At 50.6% G+C, this 23,883-nt stretch overlaps 1 protein-coding gene across 7 annotated transcripts in view; it reads left to right on the top strand.

Annotated features, from left to right (window-relative positions):
• Positions 1 to 23,883, top strand: part of AGAP1 (ArfGAP with GTPase domain, ankyrin repeat and PH domain 1) — a 557,152-nt gene that overhangs the window by 200,148 nt on the left and 333,121 nt on the right. For all 7 annotated transcript variants that reach the window (XM_060015879.1, XM_060015878.1, XM_060015876.1 and 4 more), the window contains 2 exons: positions 14,672 to 14,757; positions 19,130 to 19,271. In XM_060015879.1, coding sequence (XP_059871862.1) covers positions 14,672 to 14,757; positions 19,130 to 19,271 — 228 coding nt within the window. The remainder of the gene's footprint in view (positions 1 to 14,671; positions 14,758 to 19,129; positions 19,272 to 23,883) is intronic.

Below are 23,883 nucleotides of genomic sequence, written 5' to 3'. Positions count from 1 at the left end.
ATCTCTTCCCTGATGAACAGACCTGATCCACTCAGTTTACCCAGTGGGAACAGGGTGCCGCGGAGACCAGAAGGGCCAGGTCCTGTGTGCTCTCACCTCTGTGCTTCCTTTCGCAAATCTCTGCCTTTCACAGGCTCACTTCTCTCCCACCCTCCCACCCCATTTTATTGGTCCCAGGGAAGGGCAAGATCTGAGACTCATAACCAGTCCTTGACCGAGGCAGTCTGACCACAGGTTGAGAGGTTCTCTGTGCAAGTTTGTACAGAAAGGAAGAAATGCCGGCTGAGGCCAGCCTCGGGGCGGGCAGAGGAGAAAGAAAGGGGGGCAGGCAGCACCGTCAGATGCGGGGCAGTGGGCCAGGGGGCCAGGCGTACGTTCCAGACGGGGACGGGGATGGATGTGCCAGCGTGGAGCCCACCTTCCGGCCACGGCTGGTGCGAGACGGGATTGCCGCGTGAAGAAGACGCACCGCCTGTAGGATGATGCTGGGAGATCACGCCTGCTGGATGTTCGAACTCTAAGGGCAGACTTTCACTGGGGCCATGGTCAACTCCCAGGGCCAGGACGTGGAGATAAGGCAGCAGAAGGGAAAATACTAGTAGCAAAATAGGCCAAGTGCCGAAAAAAAGAATTACACGAGGAGGGTGTGTAGTGTGATGAAGGTGCCTGCAGACTCTCCCCTCCACGTCACCTCCTCATGCAGGACTCAGGGACCCCCAAGGTGCCCCCTGAGAGCTGGGGCATTGTGGGCATAAGACCTGAGGGGCCGGGACAGGCCCCCATGTACGTGCGTGCGCGCTCACCTGCGTGCACGCCACGTACGGCTGCCCATTATCTACAAAAGGTGACAGTTCGACATGACTGAAATGGTTTGACCGAATCAGTTCTTTGATGATTGACCCAGGCCATAAGTGGAAACCACGTGCGACTCGCAGCGTAGTCTTCTACCCGTCGTAGTGGCTTCCTGGATATCCTGTGTTGGGAGGGATCGTGAGGCAGGATCTTGGCTCGGGAAGAGTTCTGAATGTAGCAGATGGTCCCCCTGACTTGCGTCTGGAAGCTGCTCGGTTCCGTCCATGTGGCCCAAGGGGCACCATGTGTGGCCCGCACGCCATCCTTTTCTGAGCCCCATTTCTTACCGTTTTGCTTCTTTTACAAAATGGCAACACCACAAACGAAAGAAGAGAGCAGCATTGTTCTTTGAGGGCCACTTGGGTGGGACAAGCATGTTGAAAGTGTGGAGGGGGTGGGGCTTGGTGACAGAAACCAGGTGGCAGTGTGTCCTCGACTCCTTCCATGCAGCGGAGGGGAGCGGGTGAGGCTGAACCAAGAGGGAGGTTGTGTGCAGGGACTGTCAGTTACACGGGGTGTGACCGCGTGATCTCCAGGTGGACCGGGCTGCCAGCATGTGCATCTCCCATTGCCCTCGTGCGTAGAAGGATTCTGAAGGGAGTTGGGGGCCGGACCCCTGGGCTCCCAGCAGTCATTACACGGGCGCTGGCTTTGGCGAGGGACACAGCAGGGCAGTTGGGAGGAGTCTTCAGACAACCTCTGGACCTTGGAGCTAACACAGCATGGTGGGAATGAGCCGCAGGGACCATTTACCACTGGACCCACTGCTGCCCCATCAGGAGGGGCGGCAGCTTATTAGTCCCACGAAGTACTGGCTGTAGGATGTGCCCTGGCCCACCTTCCGGTTTGGGCAGGAGCCTGGCAGTACAGGTGCAAGCTAAGTGTGTTCCAAGATGCAGATGCAGGGGCTTCCTGGGCTGGGCAGGTTCCGAATCTGCCTGAGAGGGAGACACACACACACACACACACACACACACACACACACTCTCACACTCACACTCACACACACTCACACTCACACCCCACCCCAGGGCAGTCTGTCTCCTGCCAGCCCTGGGTGGTGGGCTTTGCTCCAGGTCTTGGTGGTGTCCAGCTCACAGGGTGCTGGCCTTCTCAGAGACCAGATCACCCTCTAGGATGGGCACAGTGACCTGGAGACAGAGCCCCCTGGAATCCTGCTGTTAAAGTCCTGACAGTGTTTCCATGGGAATGAGACAGTTACAGAGAGTGAGCTTCCACCTCTCCCCCCGCCCCCGGAAATGGAAGAGGACAGTCCAGACAATAAGTGATGTGTCCCCAACTTCCCTGGTGGCGCAGTGGTTGAGAATCCTCCTGCCAATGCAGGGGACACGGGTTCGAGCCCTGGTCCAGGAAGATCCCACATGCCACGGAGCAACTAAGCCCGTGCGCCACAACTACCGAGCCTGCGCTCAGAGCCCACGAGCCACAAGTACTGAAGCCCACGTGCCTAGAGCCCGTGCTCCACAACAAGAGAAGCACCGCAATGAGAAGCCCACGCACCGCGACAAAGAGTAGCCCCACGCTCGCCATAACTAGAGAAAGCAACGAAGACCCAACGCAGCCAAAAATAAAATAAATTAAAAAAAAAAAAGTGACATGTTCCCAGAAGAAATATCAAAGGGGAGACGGCTCTCCCACAGCCGTCACCCCCTCCCTGTACTGTTGCTGCTCCTGAGCTGAGAAGGATTGTTGCATTTTTAAAGATCTGTAAAAATAAATAAACAAAAACGACCCCGCCCCCGACCCCGAAGCAAGGCTACTGCCCGCAAGGCCACTGTCTGGTGGCCCTTCGCCGTGATGGCTTGTGACCCTGCTCTGCAGTGTCAACACATCAGGTATTAAAATGCAGAGGATTTCTGGGTTTCTCCATAGGGTCTAATCTCACAACCACCATCCTGTTTTAGTTTCTTGAAACAAGCACCTGATTTATATTCAGAGAAATGTGTGTGAACAGACAGTTCTAAAGCCAGTACTTCTACATGTCCAATTCAACAATTGCATTTTCAAAAACAAAGTTGACACGACAGTTTTTTTTAATGACAAGTTATTTTCACGTGGGAAACACTAGTTGAGAGCAGTAAAATCTGAGGGACTAAGAGACCATCTGCCCGTGTGCTGGTAGCTGAGCAACCCACCAAGGTGCTGTTGGGCGCTGGCCAGCTCACCTCCTCACCCACTTTTCTGAGGCTGCTGCCCCTGGACTCGTCCCAGGCCACGGCTGGCGGGATTTGGCCTCATTTAAAGGCACCAGGTGAGCAGCTGGGCTCTTTTCTCCTGAATCTGCAGTACTTTTTGTAATTTATCCCTTTTTATGCTTAAAATAAATGTGCAGAATACTAAAAATAAAACAAACAAATAACCTTAAGTACATTTCCCCCCAGGGAAACAAGGATGTGCACGACTAATATTCCCCTCACCACCGAACTATTTCAGAGACTGGAGTAGATGCTGGAATGTTCACGTACAGCCACCACAGTGGGTATCGGAACATTTCCAACAAACAGCTTCCTTCTTTGGTCACACAGGCATATTGGCACTTCCCAGATATTGCAGTTTTGTTATTTTTTAAACAAATGGCAGGTTTGTGGCAGCCCCGTATCGAGTGAGTCTGTCGGCGCCATTTTTCCCAACAGCCCTTGCTCACTTCACGTCTCTGTGTTACATTTGGATAATTCTTGAAATATTTCAGACTCTCTACCAGCAGAAAGGTCATGACTTGATAAAGGCTCAGATGATGGTCAGCATTTTTTAGCAGTATTTTGAAATTAAGGTATGTATGTTGTTTTTTAGACATAATGCTGCTTAATAGACTAGTACAGTATAGTATAAACGTAACTTACATGCACTGGGGACCCCCAGCGTTCCCGTGACTCGTTTTATAGTGATACCCGCTTTATTGCGGTGGTCTGGAACTGAAGCCACAGGAGCTCCGAGGTGTGCCCGTGTATTAGATTTTATAGGGAGGGGCCCATCATTACGTGGCTGTTTCCTCCTTCAGGGGGCTGGCTGAAAACCATGCCCCCCCCATCCCGTCCGCTCGGTGGGTTCCCAGCGGGTTCCAGGGGGCACAGGCTGTGTCTGTTCCTGGTGCCCGGTCCCCTCCCATACCCCACCCAGCTGGCTCTCCTGGTCAGTTCCCGTGTCCTCCCGCTGCCCTTGACAGTCAGAGATTCTGTCCTGTTCACTCTGTTCACCAGCACTGTGCTTCTTATTGGCCCACAACGGGCTTTGCTAAAGGCTTGCTGAGTGGTGCTTCTGAAGACCAAGGTTTTATTGCCCCAGTGTAGGGAGCTAACAGAGAAATGGGGAGCGGCGAACACAGGGGGAGAACCCTTGCCAAATACCACTAAGAGCCAAACTGTGTCACAGGTGGAGTGTCAATCAGGTCCATTCCCCTGTGTTCCTCTATTGCTTGCTTGCATGGAAGTCCCCGTCTGAGATTAGAGACACGCCGTACACGTGGATAAATATTGAGATGGTTACTCGGACTCACAAAATCTTCTCCCTGGGGCAGTGTGAGTAGCACCGTCCAGAACTTGGTATCTTGTGAGCTCTTCAGACTTGGGAAAAATGATTACTACCCTGGATCTCCCAGAGTACCTGGAAATGTGACAGAGTGTTAAGGGGAATCCTGGTTTTCGTATGGGAATTTGAGCGAACTGAGGGAATTTCTTTCATTCTCTGCTTACTGTGGTCTTGGTTCTTCCTTGTCGTTGACTTTCACTTTGAGACTCTCCCTCAGTGTGCAAGTCCCCAGACAGAGTCGCCAGTGTAACACAGCAGAGCTTGGTTGGTGTTCAGGGGACACAGGTAGTGTTCCGGGAGCCTGACGGCTGACACAGATCAGCTCCCGCTCACCTTCGCTGTGGCTGCAGAGGCAGGTGGTGGTGTCCGTTGAGTTTTCACTCAAGGGAGCTGAGGCACCGGCCGCTACTGAAGCCGCACAGGGTCGCCCAGCTCAGAGGCAGACCCTTGGCGGGCGGCTTCGAGCCCGTTCCTCTGCACTGCGCTCCCCCTGCCTGGATACACACACTCTGCTGTCCTGAAATGGCCACAGCCCGCCTGACGGCTCAGCACCCACGTTCAGGGGCCTCAGCGGGACCTCAGGTCACCAGGTCTCCTGCGTGCTGGGCCGTGCCGGCCCCTGCAGGCTGCCTGTCCCTTGGAACAGCTGCTGAGTTATTGGGGAAAGTACTGAGTTCAGTGGAGGACAGTATGTGAACTTTGGGGGTGGGTCCTAACTTCCAAAGACAGCTTTGCAGGGAAGTCTGAGTGTGTGGAGCCAGGGCAGCCTGAATGGGCCTGGGGCTCTGAGCCCAAGGGAACAGGCTGCGGGCCCAGGCGCCAGCATCACACCTGGAGTGTGAGCTGAGGACAGCAAAGTCCAGGCTTCCCTTTCCGGAGAGCGTCCCGTGTCCACCACAGGGCCCGTGGACATCTTCACAAGAAGAAGGATGCTTTGCCTCCAGGACCTGCCGGCCTCTTCTGGGGCTGCTGGTATCGCAGGGCATGTTTTATTCTTTGCAGTACCTGAGGTTCTGCCGCTGTGATTACAGAGAACATTTTGTTGGGGTAATCCTATCTTACAGCCATTTCAGTGTTTTTTTGCAGGGGAAAAGCTAATAAAACTTACGAAAGTGGAATTGGGCCTGTCCCTGGACGTTGATGATAGGAGATTGGTCCAGGCCAGCCAGCCTGCACCTTCCCAGGGTTTCTGTGTTTATTTTAGTCGTGAAAAGATAGCACTTGGAAGAGAGAACTCTTAATGGGTTTCATGTGTTAAGCTGCTAATTTACCTTTTTCTCAAAGTTCTTGGAAGTAAAGATGTAAAGAAATTGCATTTAACTCTTGGGCAACAAACCACTTCCCCAAACATTAATTTTCCATCTGCTTTTTTGAGCAGCAATACCGCTTTTACAAAATGTTTTAAGTAGATCTCTGATACATCATGGTGTTCTGTTAATAAAACTTGTACAAGTTCTAGTTTATAAGTTTCTGACTCATTGCTTATCAGAGACAGCAATAAAGCTGTTTTATGAACACAGAATAGGGCTTAAGGGGCTCCTGTTTCAGTTTTATATCTGCCTTTTCATCCAGTTAATTTTTGATTTTATTTACTTGATGTCAAGAAAACCTGAGCTACACAGGTGACACTTAAATATATATATATATGTATAAATGTATATTCACCTTATTCGCCATTTCAAGGTACTCTTCCATTAAATACATCCAGAAGTGTTGAAGTAGTAGGAATACATCCAGAAGTGTTGAAGTAGTAGGAATAGTAGCACTCTTGAAATTCCAGGTTGAATCAATGAAGGCAGTGACTCTCATTCCATAGAAGTATTCAGGTAGGAGCCCCGCCCCCCAGACCACGGTCAGCACTGAGTGCACTGTGACATCGCCAAGAGCCAGCTGGTTAACTATCTCCTTGTTGTTGCTTAAATTACTTGCATCACACAAAAAACTGTCACCGCACGTGTGCCCGGCTTGTCCCTCACGGAAGGTGGGACATGTCCCCAAGCAGGTTGCTTGCTTGTGCAATCTTCATGATTTTCAGGCGCAAACAAATGCAGGATGAGATTTTTAAAAGGCCAGGGCGAGGCCGCGACTTTCCCCGTATCCCAGCAGGTGGGTTCTGCCTCTGCCCGGGTTACCTGATGCAGCAAGAGCCGCCATCTTGGTCTCTGGGTTAGTGTGTAACATACCTGCCGTGTGACAGCCGTTTCAACACCAGTTGTACGTATGTAAAAAATGCTTATTCCGTTGGCCATTTTCCAGCCCCCTGAAGTGGCCCTGGAGTGTGCTCCTGGGGCTGCACCTTGGGCCCTGCTGTGGGATGAGAGCCCCGTCTTGGCTGGCGTGGCAGCTTTTCACCAGGGCCTTGGTTTTGCTCCATCCTTAAAGTGACGTTGAGAGTCTGTCTTTTTCTCTTGGAAGATCATGGGCTGTTTTGATCTGCAGGTTCCTATCTTCTTGCATTTCAAGAAAATGCCTCTGTATTTTATCTCTGAATAGTCTTTGAGCTCTTTCCTTGGGGAGTTGTTGTCAGAGGTGCCGTTTATCCTTTTGTTAGTTTCATTTGTCTTCCTGTCAGTTAACTTCTGTCTTTTTCATCTTGACCGAGTTTATTTCAAGCCATTCCTCCATGTCAGAATTTCAGCTTTGAGCGGTGTTTCTTCTCTCCCTTACTTTTTCACATTGTATTCGTCCGTTCCAAAATGTTGGTTTGGTCCTCAGTTCTAGAGGTTCCCATTTCTTCCCTCATTGTTTCGGTTTCTTCTCCCTGGAGTTCTTGTCTTGTTCAGTGTCTGTTCATAAGTGGCATTAGGGAGGGAAGTGATCAGAAGGGATTTCCTTCTGCTTTTTGAGTTTTGCTTCCTCCTCCATTGGCTCTTTGGGTTTTGCGGGCTCCCTTGCAACCCGCCTCCCCTTTTATTTTGGCTGCGCTGCACGGCTTTCAGGATTTCATTTCTCCGACCGGGGATTGAACCCCGGGCCGTGGCAGTGAAAGCCCGGAGTCCTAATCAGTAGGCCACCAGGGAACTCCCGCAATCCCTCCGTGTCTTTTTCCCCTTGCCCTATCTTTGCATGATAGTCTCACCATCTCTTTAGCTTTTTCCTCCCCTTTGCTGAGATTGGCGCTGTCTCGACTGTAGTCAAGTGCAGGGATACACGCACTGCCCAGGCCGTTCACATAGGCTGGCCACTCGTCCTGGGTCAGGTACGGGACGTGGGGAGCCCCCTGCCATCTGGTCTCCTGGGGCAGGACACAGGCTAGAGGAGACATCCCTGGCCCAGAGGGATGGCGCAGTCTGCCCGAGTTCCCATTTCCCAGACCTCCGTCACACCCCCGGCCCCTGCAGGGAAGCACGGAAGGCTGAGGCTGGATGTTACTTTCCCTGAGAATCGCAGTGTATCATGAGTCCCTTTGTCCTCTGAGGGCATCTCCTCCAGACAGAGGTGAGCTGCCCTGACACACAGGGCGCTTGCAGTCCGTAGTAATTTGCTGGATGCCCTGCGCCAGGTCCCCTGCCTCCGCGCGGGCTGGGCGGGGGTTGTGTTATACGTCACTCCCTGCGGGGGCCCCTCCTTGCAGTCTGGGTATCGCAGGCACTTGGCCTGCAGAGAGCCCTGGCGGCTGCTCGTTTGGGAACCTCCTAACCGTCAGGGGACAGGGCACAAAGGCCATGCTGCCCCTTCCTGAGCACCCCCTCTCTGGGGGATCTGCAGCCACTCTGCACCCAGGGCTGGAGTCCTCCTGTTCATTCTGAAGGTCAGTGTTTTCGAGGCTGGTTCTGTAAAGCTTGGATTCTTTTCTTGGTGGATGGTGAACTTTTTATCTGGCTTTTACTTTCCCCCCTCATTTTATTAGATATGGAAGAAAGGAAATTTGGTTATAGCAACGTTCAAATCTTTCGTCTTACCCTGGAACTTTGACTTCTGTCTCCGTCTTCCTTCTTCATTTTACTCAGGTCTGGGTGAAAAGAAGTTGTTAAAGACCGTGGCCTGTGTGTTAAACCCCATTTCACCTGAAGTCATAAGCGTGAGCATTTCACCCGTGAACTTACCAGTCACCACGCATTAATTAGATCCTTAGTGTTAGTACATTTTTATAGTAGTCCCTGCCCTCCCTTTTTTTTCTTTTTTTTTTTTGCGGTATGCGGACCTCTCACTGCTGTGGCCTCTCCCATTGCGGAGCAAAGGCTCCGGACGCGCAGGCTCGGCGGCCATAGCTCACGGGCCCAGCCGCTCCGCGGCATGTGGGATCTTCCCAGACCGGGGCCCGAACCCGTGTCCCCTGCATCGGCAGGCGGACTCTCAACCACTGCGCCACCAGGGAAGCCCTGCCCTCCCCTTTTTTAAACAGTGTAAGTTTTTTAAAACTTGGCAGGGGAAATGAAGTCTGATTTGGTTTAATTTTGTAAACGGACGTGTAACCAGTAAAACTTTTCTTCCCCAGTGTAAAAATAATAATGGGATCCAAAATCCCTTTTAAATGTCATGATATGAAACTTCTCCAAAACCTCAGTAATAGGTACCTGACTTCAGTATTTTGATCAGAGTTAAAAGAGCAAAATTAATTTTAAAGCCTTTCTGGCACATTTATGATCAGACTTTTCATATTCTCCCGGGGAGAAATGAAAATATTCATAGTTGTCTCCAGTGTAGTCCTCTCATCCCGCCAGTCCTAAATAATTAGGGAACAACAACATTTACAGATATTTGTTCTGGGGCTAAGTAAGAAGAAAATTTTAGGCAAATGTTACAAATGACAAGAATCTCTAAACCGTTCCTCCGGGAAAATCAGGTGCTCCTGAGCTGGGGGCCTCCTAAGGGTGACAAGATGTGAGGCCAGCTTGCAGCTATGGGGAGGGTCTTAGCGGCTTGACTTTGTCTGATCGGATGCTGGAATAATGCCCCCCCTCCTCTTTCTTATGGAAAAGGGAAATAGCGTGCTCCACAAATGCACTTTTAAACTCAAGAATGATATTCATCCTTTACTTATGCGTGGAAAAGTAAAGATGGAAATCAGCGGGAAAAAAAAATGAAACATGTTACTGAGTCCAAGCTCGTACGGCTCACCACACAACAGGCCAATAATCGAGAGATGAGTTGCTGGGGCAAGGAAGAGCGACTTTATTCAGAAAGCCCGCAAACCGAGAAGATGCTGGACTCGTGTCCCAAAGAACCATCCTGCCTGAGTTAGAATTCAGGCTCCTTTTATCCTAGAAGGGGAGGGAGTAAAGTCAGACACTTACTGGTTCCCATCAGCTTCCGGAGGGGGTGTGTTCATTTCTTCCTTCCTGCGGTCATTCACAGGTGGGCCTGGTCAGGATGTTTCCTGTGAACTAAACAAAAGTATTTTAGCTTAATGCTCATCACCTGGGAGGCAGGGTTCCCAGAGATGGGCCATTATGTATCATTTAAGCTTATAGGCAACATCCCTTTAATGATTAACTTGTAATAGAATACAAAAGTTTCTTTCCTGTGACACAAAGTGATAGGCAGGTCTATTTCTTTTTAGTTTCCTAAGCACAGGGATGATTACCATTTGGGGCTGAAGGCAGTTCCCTTCCGGAGCTGTGAGTGGAGCGAGGAAAAGACATCCTCAGCCCCACTGCCCTGCATTCTCGGTGTTGCCCTGTGGGTGCTAGGAAATTACACGAAAGATTCCAAGCTCGTCTGTGGACAATGTGTGCCGTGAACTGTCTGAGCAGAAATCCACAGGGAAGAGGGCAGAGGTGAGAATCAGTCAGCACTTCCAGGTTTGGGTCTCATGCCTGCTGGCTGTGGGGGTTTGGTCAGTGTCTGAACTTCTTTTCCAGCCAAGTTAGATGTGGAGGTTGATGGTGATATTTGCATCACAAGATGCTGTGAGGAACAACGGACATGATGTGGGAAGAGAAGTGCTTTGTAAAGTATTAAAAGGCTTGCTGTTGCCTGGAGAGCTGTTAATGATATGATAATAAATTTTAGTCCAATTAGCCAAAAAGACAGAAATGTCAAACATCTGTTGCAGTGTTTACTCCCAACAAGATTTTTTTTTTTTTTTTTTTTTTTGAGAATAGGAAAATTTGATTTTCTTTTTTTCCCCCTTAAAGCAGAAATGCCAACCCAGGTGAGATGGTTATACCTCCTTCAGTGTAGACAGCCCTTATATTTAATAGGGCTCCATTGTAGGTCCATCCTACCTAGCTTGAGCTTAAAGAGTAGAGGGAACCCAGTTGTTTTTACCTATGCCAGCATCCCAGATTCAAAACTGGTTCCCCCAGCATGAGATCAGGACTCAGAGTAGTAACCTTGAAACCTTGATACTGATTGGTTGCCAGTGGATTATAAGGGGCCCCCTTGAGTCTTTTTTTCAAGATATTAAAGAAACAAAACAACTGACCTTTTCTTCCTGGTGTGCTATTCACAACACACCCAGCATCCCTGTTCTTGGTAGGTATATTCAGGTCCATCTTTTACTCATTTTTGGAAGAAATTAAGACCTTGACTTGCTTAAGAAGGCAAGCTGAAGGGCAAACAAAGTTTCCCAGGGCAGTTTTCTGGAAACTCTGAAAACTAGACTTTGGGTGAACCAGAAATTTAATAAATTGCATGTGAGCTTGAGTTCAGACAAGAAGAATGTCCCCTCTGTGTGCTCTAACGAGATGCAAACACTTCTGTCCAGCGAGACTCAGTTACGAACATCAAAGCCCAGAGATGAACTTGGTTCTGCTCACTTATCTCTACCTGTTTGCTGCATACTTAATGCGGTGCTCTCTACCTCTGCTGACCTCACGGCATCTCTGGAAGGAACAGACTTAAGTGCGGGAGGGATCTCCATTTTCCCTTCTCATGGGGATGTCAGCACAGGTACAGAGCCCTTGTACCCCTGTGTACTCGGTGGGCGGGCAGCTGTGGGGGGGGCACTGCACACGTATGCACGGGTGGGCCGAGCCAATACAGGGGTCAGATTTGGGTACACTTTCCAAAAGTAAAACTACCCCCCAGGTACTTTAATGTCATGTAATAGTATTTGGCAGTCAGAGACGGTTGACGATTATTCGTGTAACAAGTTTATAGCATGGGCCGCAGGCCAGGCTGTGCGTTAAATGCTGGGAATACAGAGCTCGGTGCAACAGAGCTGCTAGCCCTCTGTATCCACAGATTCGTTCAGCCACGGATCTGAAACACTCAAAAAAAATTACAGGAAGTTTCAAAAAGCAAAACTTGAATTTGTCTCATGCTGGCAGCCAGTTACGTAACATTTATGTTGAACTTAGAGCTATTTACGCGGTATTTATACCGTACGAGATATTATAGGTAATCTGGAGATGATTTAAAGTATACGGGAGGATGTGTGTAGGTTATATGAAAATACTGCACCATTTTGTATAAGGGATTTTGGAACTAGTCTCCTGTGGAGTCTGAGGGATGACTGTAATTGGAAATAGGATTGTAAAATAGGCATTTAAATTGCATCTGCGTTAGAAATGAAGCTGGATGTAGAGTTTGGTAGTGCTCTAACATTTCGGTAGGGAAAGATCTAATGGCTGGGATGGATGGCGGGTTTGAATTTCAGATAATGAGAGAGGTGGCCCCTGGGGAGTGTAGACCAGCTTGGTACCACCCCCACCTTCATCCCAAGGTTTTTTCCCTTTGTGTCTCTAAAGTGAACTGTAGAGAACGGATTTTAAAGTCGAATTTTATTTACCTGCTGGGCTGTGTTTCTCCAGTACCCAGTTGTCTATGTTCCCGTTGAGCCTGCTGACAATCTATCCGCAGTAGGAGTTTATTTTTTATATATAATTTTATTAATCATAGTCTTACTTTTTCACAATCTGGGTGCTTAAACACCTGGCTGAATTTTATCTAATCAAACCTTTGGGTTCATGGCAAATGCATTTGAGTGTTTCATTTTTGTTTCCTGATGTATAACACCAGAGAAAACACAGAAGTCCATTGCAAGTGTCTAATATTTGCAATTGTAAAATATTGAAGAGACATACTAATTACATATCTTAGGGGGGAAATGAAAAGTGATTTTAGAATTGGAAGGGGCCTTAAGGATGGAGGAGAGAATCACCCCTCCTTTTAGAGCTGATGAAAATTAGATCCAGAGGCCTCTGCTTGAGGTTACAAAGCAGAGGAGCAGAGAGAACTCTGTTCAAAACCTTTCTTAACTTTAGTATTGTTGTTCAGCTATCTGGACACATAACTTGGGGTCGTGACTCTACAAAAATATGTGAAAGAAAGTGAATGAACGAATAGATGTGAAATTTATCTAACAAGCCCTTACCCTGTAAGACACACGAGGGCATAGAGACCCAGGGGAGGAGCAGGGCCATCAGCGGGCGTCATTCCGGGAGAGCTGCATGGTGACGCCCACCGGGTGCCTGCTCCCCAGGGAGATGGGGGCAGGCGGCTGGCAGCGGAGGGGTGCTGGTACTGCGGGAGCTCCCCCCTCCTGCTCTGGAGACCACGCGGACTAGTGAGGAGTTGGCCGTGTGAGACCAGCGTGCCCAGGGCAGCTGTGAAGGCTCGTGGAGGTCGAACCTGAGTTCATCAGACCAGGGCTGGCCTCCATGCGCTCAGATGCTGGGAGTCAGGGCTCGTTTGCGGGAGCTGCGGGGCACAGGGACCGTGAATCACTGTGGATCCTCCTACAGCCAGATGCGCAGGTGCAGAGCGGGCCTCAGCCCGTCTGGTCCAGCGCGCGTGCGCTCTATACCCCGCCCCCGGCCCTCAGATGTGTTTCCCTCCGTCCGTTCTCCACGGAGTCTGCCCTCCTTTTTCGGTGTCGGCGGTGAGGGGGATCAATATGAGAGTTTCTCCATTTTAAAGTTGGAAAGTTTCTTCGGTTTTTGAAGTTTTGCTCTTTAAGCACGTGCATCTTGCTTGTGACGGGGTGCCCGGGGCGGAGGGTGGGGGGGGAATGCGGGGCGGGAGCGGCCGTGTGCGCATGCGTGCTCGCTTGCGGAGGCGACCTCCCCGCGGGCCGCCCCAGCCTCACGTGGCAGAGGCCCACCTGCGGACACTTCTTAGGGGTGCGGTGAGGTGAGGTGGGGTGGTTTGGGACGGGGAGTCTAGTTTCTGCTTCTCGGGCGCTGGGATGGCCCAAACCCCGGACTCTCGGAGGGAAGGTCCGCGTCGTCGAGGGGCCGCTGTGGCGGAGAGCCAGGTGTGACTCCGGGGGGCAGGGGGCCGACACCCAGCCTCTGGGGCCGGTGGGGAAGCTCCACCAGCGAGGTTCGCGGGCTTCCAGTTATTCGGGGTTAGCTGGTGATTCTGGAAGGCCTCTGTGCCGAGGAGCTGAAGTGAGCGCCGGTGCTGGCGTGTTCCCCTCGAGACCACGAGTTCCGAAGCCCAGTGAGGGGTGACTGCCGCAGGCTCAGAGCCCAGAGCGTGGGCAGGTCGTTTGTCTCTGGAGGTGGCAGAGGGCGTGGCAGAGGGACCCAGAAGCGGACGTATTTCCCGCTGCCCAGGGGAGGCCTAGCAGTCCGAACCGGGGCGCTGAGGGGAGATGTTTGAGGCACCTGGGCGTGGGCGGGGTCAGCCCCTGCCGCCCTCACGTGGCCACCCCCGTACCCCCCGTGTTCCGGCGGGGCCCCTGGTGGTCTCTCGCTAACCCAGCGTGGTCTCTAACGCTCTCCGTCCGCCAGCTGCGCTGCTGTGTCTCCACCTGTGCGGAGCTGCCGTCCAGTAGTTTGTGTCTAACCCGTGTGTGGTAGTTGAGCACCCTTCCCTTACCTGTGAACTGTGAACACGGAAACACCATCCCCATGCTGTTCTATGTTTTCCCTCCAAGAACTGGGTTTCTCTTGAGGAGAATACAGATTCTCAGCCCTTGAATTTGTCAACGTGCTGGAGACCAGGCCCCTGATCAGCAGATACAATTCGTTTCGGTTTTGTGAACCCAACGAGAGAACAATTTCCGGGCTCTCTGTTTCTGGACTCGGTATCAGCGTGTTCCCAGGGAGAGAGAATTCCTGAATTTACACACAAAGCCTGCATTAAAATCCCACGCTTCTGAGCCACGAGTGATCCTGGCATTGCATGGAGGCTGTGTATTCTAACTAGAAAGGAACACGGGTTCTTAAGGATGGATATTTGAATCTGAGTTCAGTAGTTCTTTTAAAGTCCAGGGGTCCCTGGAGGCAGAGCCGCAGCCCACTCCTACTAAACACTCAGGGCTGCCCCCAGGGCCACAGCCTAGGGTGTATTTTTCCACAAGCGAAGCCCACGTCTGTTTGCCCTTCCCTCGCTCTGTCTTTCCCGCGTAACGAGATTTTTTGTGTGTGTGTGGCAGGTGGCAGATTCAAGAAAGAGATTGTTGTTGACGGACAGAGCTACCTGCTGCTGATCAGGGATGAAGGGGGCCCTCCAGAGGCACAGGTGAGTACTGCGCGCACACTGGTGACCCGCTTTCACCTGGGCCTCCTTGGGAAGGGTCTGACTCCACAGGTGCTTCTGAGAAGTCGGTCAGGTGCATACAAGAAAAGGTGAGAGAGAGGCCCCAGGAACATGCTTTCTGTACTGAGGTTTTTCTCATCCCTGAGAGACTAATTCCGTTGTTCCTTCAGACAGAAACCTGGAGGGAAGTTTGGGCTGTGTGGCTGATTTTCACTTTGCGTTTTTGTTTTTGATTTGTTTTTGTGGTACGCGGGCCTCTCACCGTTGTGGCCTCTCCCGTTGCAGAGCACAGGCTCCGGACGCGCAGGCTCAGCGGCCATGGCTCACGGGCCCAGCCGCTCCGCGGCACGTGGGATCTTCCCGGACCGGGGCACGAACCCGTGTCCCCTGCATCGGCAGGCGGACTCCCAACCACTGCGCCACCAGGGAAGCCCCACTTTGCGTTTTTTAAGAAGGAAGGAAGAGCAGAATCTGCACTGATTTGTCAACTCAGCTAAACTGACATCTGGAAGTGTCTATAGCCCTTTTTTTCTCCTTTTATCCTGTGTTTGATCTCTAGAGCAGTACAGTCATTTAGAAAGTTGGATGGGATTTGGAAATCTGAGCACTACTGCCAGGCTGCCCACCAGGCTTCTCAGCCTGGATCATTCTCCGCCGCAAACCAGGATGCAGCACAGTGTGATTTCTTTGAAAGTTCCTTGAAAAATGGGTGTTGTGGAGGAAAAAAAAACCAGCATGAGTGTGGAAAACCTTTTTCTTTGGTTTACTCACTCTCCAGTTTATTACTGTACTTCTATAATTTACTAGCTGAACACTTTGAAGGGACCGAGGGCTAGTAATAGTCAAGACCCATTAATGTGAACTTAATATTACAAATTTTCTCTGGCGTTCTTTCTTGAACTTACCCTTTGGTGAAAGTGCGACACAGGATTATTGGTGATTTAAGCGAACGATGTTGAATATGGAGGTTGTTAAAGTTCTAGAACTCCATACACTGAGGTGTGTGCAGCGCTACAGAAAAATGGCGTGGATTTACCATGTTCTAGTGAGTCTAAAATGCCACTGATCGTAAGCTATACCAGTATTTAAAAGAAAAATGCTGTCAAACTGTGAAACAAAGCAGTCCATAAGGTATGTTCTGATAGCAAAGACGTTAGTTAAAGTGTGGAAAAGATTTGTTTTCGCTTTGCTGAAACAGCATAGTCGATGAGAGTAAGGAAACACTGAAGACATGTTAAACATGAAAAAAAGTAGGTTACGGAGCTGTGAGAGCTCGGGTTCAGCGCACGTCTGTTACTTTATACTTACGCAGGACAGGGTGTGATGTCTGACACCGTCCTAGAAGGTTCATGATGGTGCTGAAAGTTCAGTCACTTTTTCTGAGTGGTCCTTCGCCCGTGGGACGTCTGTCCTGCTATCACAAGGGTTCCCTCCGAGGCAGGTGGTAATAGGAGAATGACGTAGGTAAAGTGTGGGTGTCACCTGGGGTGATTTTCCGCTTTTCTAGCTCGTAAATGTTCTGGAGTGACCAGGGGCAATCTCACATGTAAAGAGCACACCTTAGCTCTGACATAAAGAATCTAAGAAGAAAGTTGAGAGGCGTACAGAAGCGCATGTTGGAGCTGGTGTAGTGGCTTCAGAGGCACTGCTGTCCCGGGATGCTGCCAGGGATGGGATGCTGGGGGGCCCAGGGCTGCAGAGACACGGCGCTTCCCCTGACGCCAGCCGTGGAGCAGTGAGCAGGCTGCCCGGGGCCAGAGTTTAACCGCAGTGAGACCAGTCTCGCAAGGAGCCCCATGCCCACACTGGAGAGGGAACTCCAGCCCGAGGAATTAGGGGCTCGGAGCACTGCCCCACCCTGAAGTTTTCATCAGCCATGATTGCTGTTGGGGTTGCCTTTTTAATGAAAGTATTTTTGGGGGGTGGTTCTCTTATTACAAAGCTCAGGCCCAGTGTTCCCCACATCCCCAGACGGTGACATTAAAAATCCCAGGGGTTTTTCTCTCCAGTGGTATGTACCCTCTGAGAAGCATCTTTCCTCTAGGAAGCACGTATTCCTATGGAATACATCTTTTCCGTAGCCTCAGATGCTTAGGACATGTGATGTCATTCGACACAGAATCATTTTCCTTCCTTTTAGTCCCTGATTAATTAAAGAATTGGCTTTTAAGAATAAAACAAAAAAACTTAAGGCCTGTGAGCAATAATGGAGCTCTTGTAAGTTTCTTCTCGTGTCTGGAAAGCACACATATTGTGAATCGGTAACGCTGGTTGAGCCCCCTGCCCCGCCACCTTCCCCGAGTGGTGCAGCTCACTTAATCCTCGAGATGACCCTGGGGGACGATGCTCTGAGCGTTCCCGTCACCAAGGACGCTGACGCCCTGAGATCTCACGGCATCAGGGCACAGGCCGAGGTGGCCGGCCCACACCCCCGCCCCGCCGGGGGTAGAACTAGGGCCCCCAGGAGGTCTCTGTCTTGGCCCCTGGCCGTGCGTTTCCCTGAGGACCAGTCCCTTATTCTAGCACATACTTCCCACAGAAGCATCATTAGGCTAGAAGCTTACCCTGGTTAAAGTGCAGATTTCTGCTTTGAGGGGATGTCAAATGGAGCCTTTCAAAACTAGGCCGAGTGTACTCGGACCTTCAAGGAAAAGAACTGTTTTCAAGTCACCACTCCTAGGCACATGTGAGCATGATGTTTGTTTCCACTGTTGCAGATCATGTCATATAGTCTGCGAAGGTAATGACGGCTTCATGAGTGAAGTTGCAGGATTTTGTGGATACTGGTGTCCTATTAGGTGGTGTGAAAACTCTGCCAGTTAACTGGTTTTTTGGGTTGTTTTTTTTTTTTGCAGTTGGTGGAGAAGCCGCTGGGGTGGATGGGGGACATCTGTGGAGTGCCCACTGCTCACTAGGCCCTGGGGCTCTCAGGATGCACCCTTGAGAGGATGTGGCCTGGTTTGCATTTCCTCTGCACGGAGGGTCAGGTGGTTGTCAGTTTTGGGAGGTGCGGGCTGGTCCCAGGGACCACAAGCATTCATAAGGTGCTCTTGGGCGTGGGGAAGCTGACTTCTCCCCGATTCTTGGGAAGAGAAAGGAAAACACATCTCAAGGTAGAGTAGGGGAGAAGGAGATGCCGTGTCAGCCTGAGTCCTGGGCCCTCAGGAGGCATCAGCCAGTCCCAAGGCTACTGGCCCCAAGTTCTCTTTCTCATTTAATTTCATATTTATCGTTTGAACTTCAGGTGTATTTACGTTTTGTTGCATAAAATCTCCATTTGTAACTGAATACGCTTTTCATTTATGTGTGGAAGTCAGAGCTTAACCCACTGAAAATTTCACCAAACATTAGAGCTGATGCCTTGACCAGCAGAACTTATGTGGGAGCTGCAGGTTCTTTTAGAGAAAGCATGTGGGGCATTTTTTTTTTTTTTTTTTTTTTTTTTTTTGATTTTCACTTGGGTCTTTCATCAAAGAGAAGGGTCTCTGGTGCTAAGTCTCTTCCTCAGCGCCACTTCTGTGACCCTGGGAGCCCTGGGAAGCTGCTGAGCTTCCAGGACCCTCTCCTCTCTTGGCTCCAGCTTTACAGGACAGTTATGGGTGTTCCACGAGATAACGTGTGCTTGAGGATGTGGTTATTTGCCAGAGAGAGGATCTGATGTGAGTTCAGCTGGATGCAAGAAAAATGAGAATAAAATGACAGGAGTCGGCCGTTGTGGGGTTTTCATTGTTTTCCCCTAAGTTTTGTGCATTGCTTTTGTTAATTTCTTCGGCAGTGAGTCATGATTTCCTTGAAGGGTGCTGGAATTAATCAGGGACGGCTGATCTTTACAACACGAAGGCCTCACATGTTGAGGGAGTAGTTGGCCCTGGAGGTGGAGGATTTCTGAGCCGTGGGCACCCAGAGGAAGAGCCCCATCTCAGGGGTCCAGCACGGCTTCCTGGGCGGCCTTCTTGGGGAGTTTGGGGTGAAACAGGAAGCTGCAAGGCCGCCCTCCGTGCCTATCTCCAGGTCGGCTCTGCTGTGCGCGGGGTTTGCCTTCCATTGGCCGAGTCGGGCCAGTGGGTAGACACTCCCTTGGGGAAGGATGTCAGGTTTTACTCTGGAGACAACGTGGCCTGGGTGGGAAGGGGCTGAGGGCCATCACAGGCGTGTGTGCGAGGATGAGAAGGGCGTTCGTGACGCCCCAGCGATGCGCTATAAGATGTCGGACGTGGACGTGGCCCGGCTGGAGGCGTGTCTGCCGGCCTTTCGTCCTGTGTTCATGAAGGTGACCCCATGCTGCTCCTTTGCCTTTCTCTCGTGAGCTCCTCACTCAATATCTCCTGCTCACCTGCCTTTCTTTTCTCCCCAGTTTGCCATGTGGGTGGACGCTGTTATATTTGTCTTCAGCTTGGAGGATGAGATAAGTTTCCAGACGGTCTACCACTACTACAGCCGGATGGCCAACTACCGGAACACGAGTGAGATTCCGCTGGTCCTGGTGGGAACCCAGGGTGAGTGGTGCCCGAGGGCAGGTTGTGCTTCTATGGCTCCAGCAGTTGAGCAGTAAGTGATTCCTGGCCTGTGTTTTCAGAGTGGAGGGGTTTGGAAACGGTTTAAAGAAGCAGTAATTTCCTACTGAAGGCTCCCTTTTTACAGTGAGCATCCGTGAAACTGACACTGTCACACTCCCTGATTTGATTCCGTGGAGAAGTCACTTGGCAACTTCAAAACAAAACACCCCTCCTACACTCCCAAGTGCTCTAATTTCTATATTAGGATATCTTAATTCTCTCTGTTACAAAATAATATATAAGCGCCCTAAAAGGTTATTTATGTTAGCCTTTGTACCTTTAATACTGATTTCTGATATAATGCAGAGTTTTGTTTTATTCTGCTCTATTTCTTAATGTCTTATGAGCTGTATCTCATTTTTAGCAGATCCCTTAGAAAGCATAGAATCTTACCATGTGGGTAGGTTTTGTGTTTCTTTCTAGGACACTTAAAACTTGGTCTTTTAGTAAAGTGACGTCACTTACTATGCCCTTGATCATAGATTCATTGATGTGCTGGTACCTGCCACTGGGGACTTAACTAAGGGGTCATACGGAATGTTTTTAAAAGTCAGATGAAGGTTAACTTTAAAACTGCTTTGTCAGAAAAATGAGGAACTTAAAAAATATAATCATGTCAAGAAACACTGGATTTTCCTTTCATTTTTTGGTGCAGGTTCTGTTTTTGTTAATTCCTTTAGAATGAGCACATCTGGTCTGCCCTTGCATGCCCTGATGTAAGACTTTTCCAAATAAGAAACCAGCTGCGTCAAACAAGCAAGAACAATTAGCTGCGTGCGTGGCACCAGATCTAATATAACTGAGAGCTCTGGCGGGGTAATCCGCTGCCTTGGCAGGATAAGCCTGAATCGTGGAGTGGGTGTGTGTGTTGGGAGAAAAAAGTGTGGAATAAACTAAAGTCATCTGCTCAGGGTGCTAGATGTAAAACGGGAGGGTTGGGTTTTCATGGAGAGAACTTCATTGCCACCCCACCCCACCCCCCTTTTTTTGGCTGCATCGGGTCTTTGTTGCTGTGCGCGGGCTTTCTCTGGTTGCAGTGAGCTGGGGCTACTCTTCGTTGCGGTGCGGTGGCTTCTCTTGTTGTGGAGCACAGGCTCTAGGCACACGGGCTCAGTAGTTGTGTCTCGTGGGCTCTAGAGTGCAGGCTCAGTAGTTATGATGCATAGGCTTAGTTGCTCCACGGCATGTGGGATCTTCCCGGCCCAGGGCTCGAACCCGTGTCCCCTGCATCGGCAGGCGGATTCTTAACCACTGCACCACCAGGGAAGTCCCCCCCTCTCTCTTTTTTTTTTTTTTAATAGCATGTATGTCGTGGCCAGCGGTCTCACACCTGAAACCTTCAGAGCAGAGGTGGATGGATTTAGACCAACATGGGACTTGAGAGGTTTTTTATGCCCAAAGCGCCCTCTAGTGGTCACTGGGAGACAAGGCACGCCAGTAAAAAGCCCTTGGTTCTTGTTCGGATGTGCAGAATTGGCATATTTGAGTTGGCCTGAAAATTCTTAATACGTAATATTTTATAGTGGGCAGCTCATCTAAAGAAGACCTTGCTTCAAGCTGCCTTGAAATCGACATCGAGGCAGTTAATTTCCAGTAAGCGCCTCTTCCTGCAGGCCTACCGAGGGCATTTCTGAGCCAAAGCAGGGTCTGTATGGGCGGCTCCTTACCAGCCGCCTGGGTTCAGGGGATCTGTGTTCAGGATGCAGAATGCCTTTCTGCGGTGGACTCACCGGGATAAAGGGCAGGTAGGTTTTCAATCCAGGCCAGAAAGGTAACTTTGATCAGTTTGTTGTCTTTCCTACACAGCAGTGTTTTGGGTAGTAGGGGTGGCGAGTCTGGGGTCCCTGCACGTGGCCGTGCAAACCCTGCATCACTCGCTCCAGGCCGCTGTTGACCTTGACGCTACCAGGCCTCGAAGGGAGGAAATCCCGTAAGGCAGTGGGGGCATCCGTGGGCACACCAGTGTCGAGTGCGTGGTTGCTTTTGTTCCTGATGTTTCCACATGTGGCCAGTTTTCCTGAGGTCCTGCTGGGATTGCAGATGCATATCTCTCCCTGCTGCGGACCTTGGAGATAAGTGCAGCCTCTGTGTCTCCCGCCCCAGCTGAAGGAAGGCACTTCTTCACCTCCCACCAGGATGGTGGATGGTCTGTGTCTCAGGGAGGCCTGGAGATGGCTCCACAGAGGCTCTGGGGAAGCCCTGATGTGGAGGAACCGGCCCCCTTTTATTCCCTCTAGTTTTATAAGCGTCTGTCGATTGAGGGCCATGTACCTGCAAGGTACACCTGGGAGCTTGCACCCAGCGAGCACCTGGGAGCACTGCTGGAGGGCTTGTTCCCTGTCCCCTCATATTCATTTGTGAGACCTGTTTGGACTTCAGCAAAGCCATGTCCCAAAGGAGCAGGACGGGAATGTTATCAATTAGGGACAGTCCTCACCTGAGGGCTCCTCGTGGTCATCAGCCAGACCTCTGATTCCCAGAGCACCCTGGAAGCCCCCGTGGCAGGAAGGTGGAGTGAGTGTGGGCTTCTGGAAGGTTCCACCCATAGGTACCATTAGCTCGTTTCGCTTTCTGTGAAGCCACGCTTGTCCTGATGCTGTACAGGCTGCGTGGGGTGCCAGAGACAACGGCTGAGGGGATCTCAGGTTTCCCTCCCAGCCGGTCGGGGCTGGTGGCCTCGAGATGGGAGATTATGGGATGGAGAAGATAGAGAAGAATTAAGACAATTCCTGAAGGGTACGTGGGGTGTGGGGCCTTACCCAGAGGTGGGGGGACGTGTTCTCTCCCGGGTACCATCGGGGAGCTGGAGGATGTTCCTCAGAGGACCAGGTGATGGTGTGATGTCTCTTAAACATCTGTTTTAAAGACTTGAAGATCATCTTGATTGGAGGGCGAAGCCCAAGCTGTGAAAAGATGCAGAGTCACAAGAGGAATGAAAAATAAGGCCAGAAGAGCATTCAAGTGTAGGGTCTAGCTTCTGACACATGACAGTGTATCTTGGAAGGAAGCTGAGATGGGACAGAAATGAGTGGGCACCCACAGGGGAAGGAGGGCCTGGGGGATTACGGGGTCAGGATAAATCTGAAGCGGGATTCATGCTCTGTGGCGTGTATTTTCTAGTTTATACCAAAGCACTGGAAAATTCTGGGTTTCTAACTTTTTTTCTACTGTTTTCTTAAAAGATGTTTACACCTTTAAAAAAAAAACAGACTTCTTTTCCTTAAGTGTTATGAAATCCAAGTCAAATTTCTTATTCTGTAAGGTAAGAAGACAGGACGAGATAGTGTTTGAAGAAATCCCTCTAACAGGCCCTGCCAGGGAATGTTCTGGAACATCTGTTTGAGGTGGCTCCGGTCATTGTCAGGAGAAGGGTCCTGAATCATAGTTTCTCTAGGAGTAATTCAGAACTATCGGTTAAACCTATTCCATGGGACTAGGAAAAAAAGAAAAAATAGGGAGTAAGGAGAAGAGAAAGAGGGGGGAAAAATCAATAAATTATTCCCTCAAGATGTCCCTTTTGTTTACTACTTCCAGGAATTTGAGTGCCTCAGGCACTTCCTGTGCAACAGCAGGCATTTAAAAGGTTGTCACTGTCTTGTGTGACTTACATTGCTTTTCCCTGGACTAGTACAGAAAATGCCGGTGGCGGGTTTTTGGTTAAAGAGATGTTGAGCGTTTCCTGTAACTCAGGAGCTTTCGTGCCCTCGGGGAAAATGCCACGTCAGGAGCAGCCCTGTAACGTGTGTGTCCTCGCAGGGTAGCACGCCGGCCGGAACGTCTCAGCCCGTCCTCTGGTCCTGTGTGCGGGGTGTGTGGCTGCCCCCCACTTACTCAGTAGTAACAGAACGAACGGGGAGAGGGCCTCGTGGATGCCGAGCTGAAAGAAAAGAAGGGCTGCATTTCTTTTTATTAGGAGACTAGTGGCTGGTGCCTGACATGTGTTTCGCGGCTCAGATGCCCCCATCTGTACACAGGTCCTGAAGGAGGTGAGGGGTGTCTCCCAGCCGAGCCATCTTTTTTTTTTTCTTTTTGATGACGACCACTTTTAAAGTCTTTATTGAATTTGTTACAATATTGCTTCTATTTTATGTTCTGGTTTTTTTTTTGGCCGCGAAGCATGTGGGATCTCAGCTCCCCGACTGGGGATCGAACCCGCACCCCGTGCCTTGGAAGGCGAGGTCTTAACCACTGGACTGCCAGGGAAGTCCCCCACCCGAGCCACCTGTTAAGAGCCAACGTGGTTCGCACACTAGTCTGCGACACCCCCTCCAGTGCCCCAGGCCCCCTCCCACTCCTGCCCCGCCCTTGGGTCCCCCTTAAATGCTCGGCGCTCTGCCGCCCCCTGCCCCAGGCACCCTCCCCCACCCGCCACCTGCTGCAGGTGTGGCTTCTCTGATCCCTGCCCTGTGACCCAGCTCCTACCCTACGTCCCATCCTACACCCATCGTCCTTCCTCGTTTGTGTCTTACTTATCTTCTGCCTCCCTCCCCAGCTGACCTAATGTCCCCTCTGTGAGAGCACAGAGTTTTGTTCCCTGGGGGGCATCCCCGTG

Source organism: Delphinus delphis, chromosome 7 (genome assembly GCF_949987515.2).
Source record: "Delphinus delphis chromosome 7, mDelDel1.2, whole genome shotgun sequence".
Classification (NCBI taxonomy): Eukaryota; Metazoa; Chordata; class Mammalia; order Artiodactyla; family Delphinidae; genus Delphinus; species Delphinus delphis.
The sequence above is the reverse complement of the archived record's forward strand: the minus strand, read 5'-3'. Positions and strand labels throughout refer to the sequence as shown.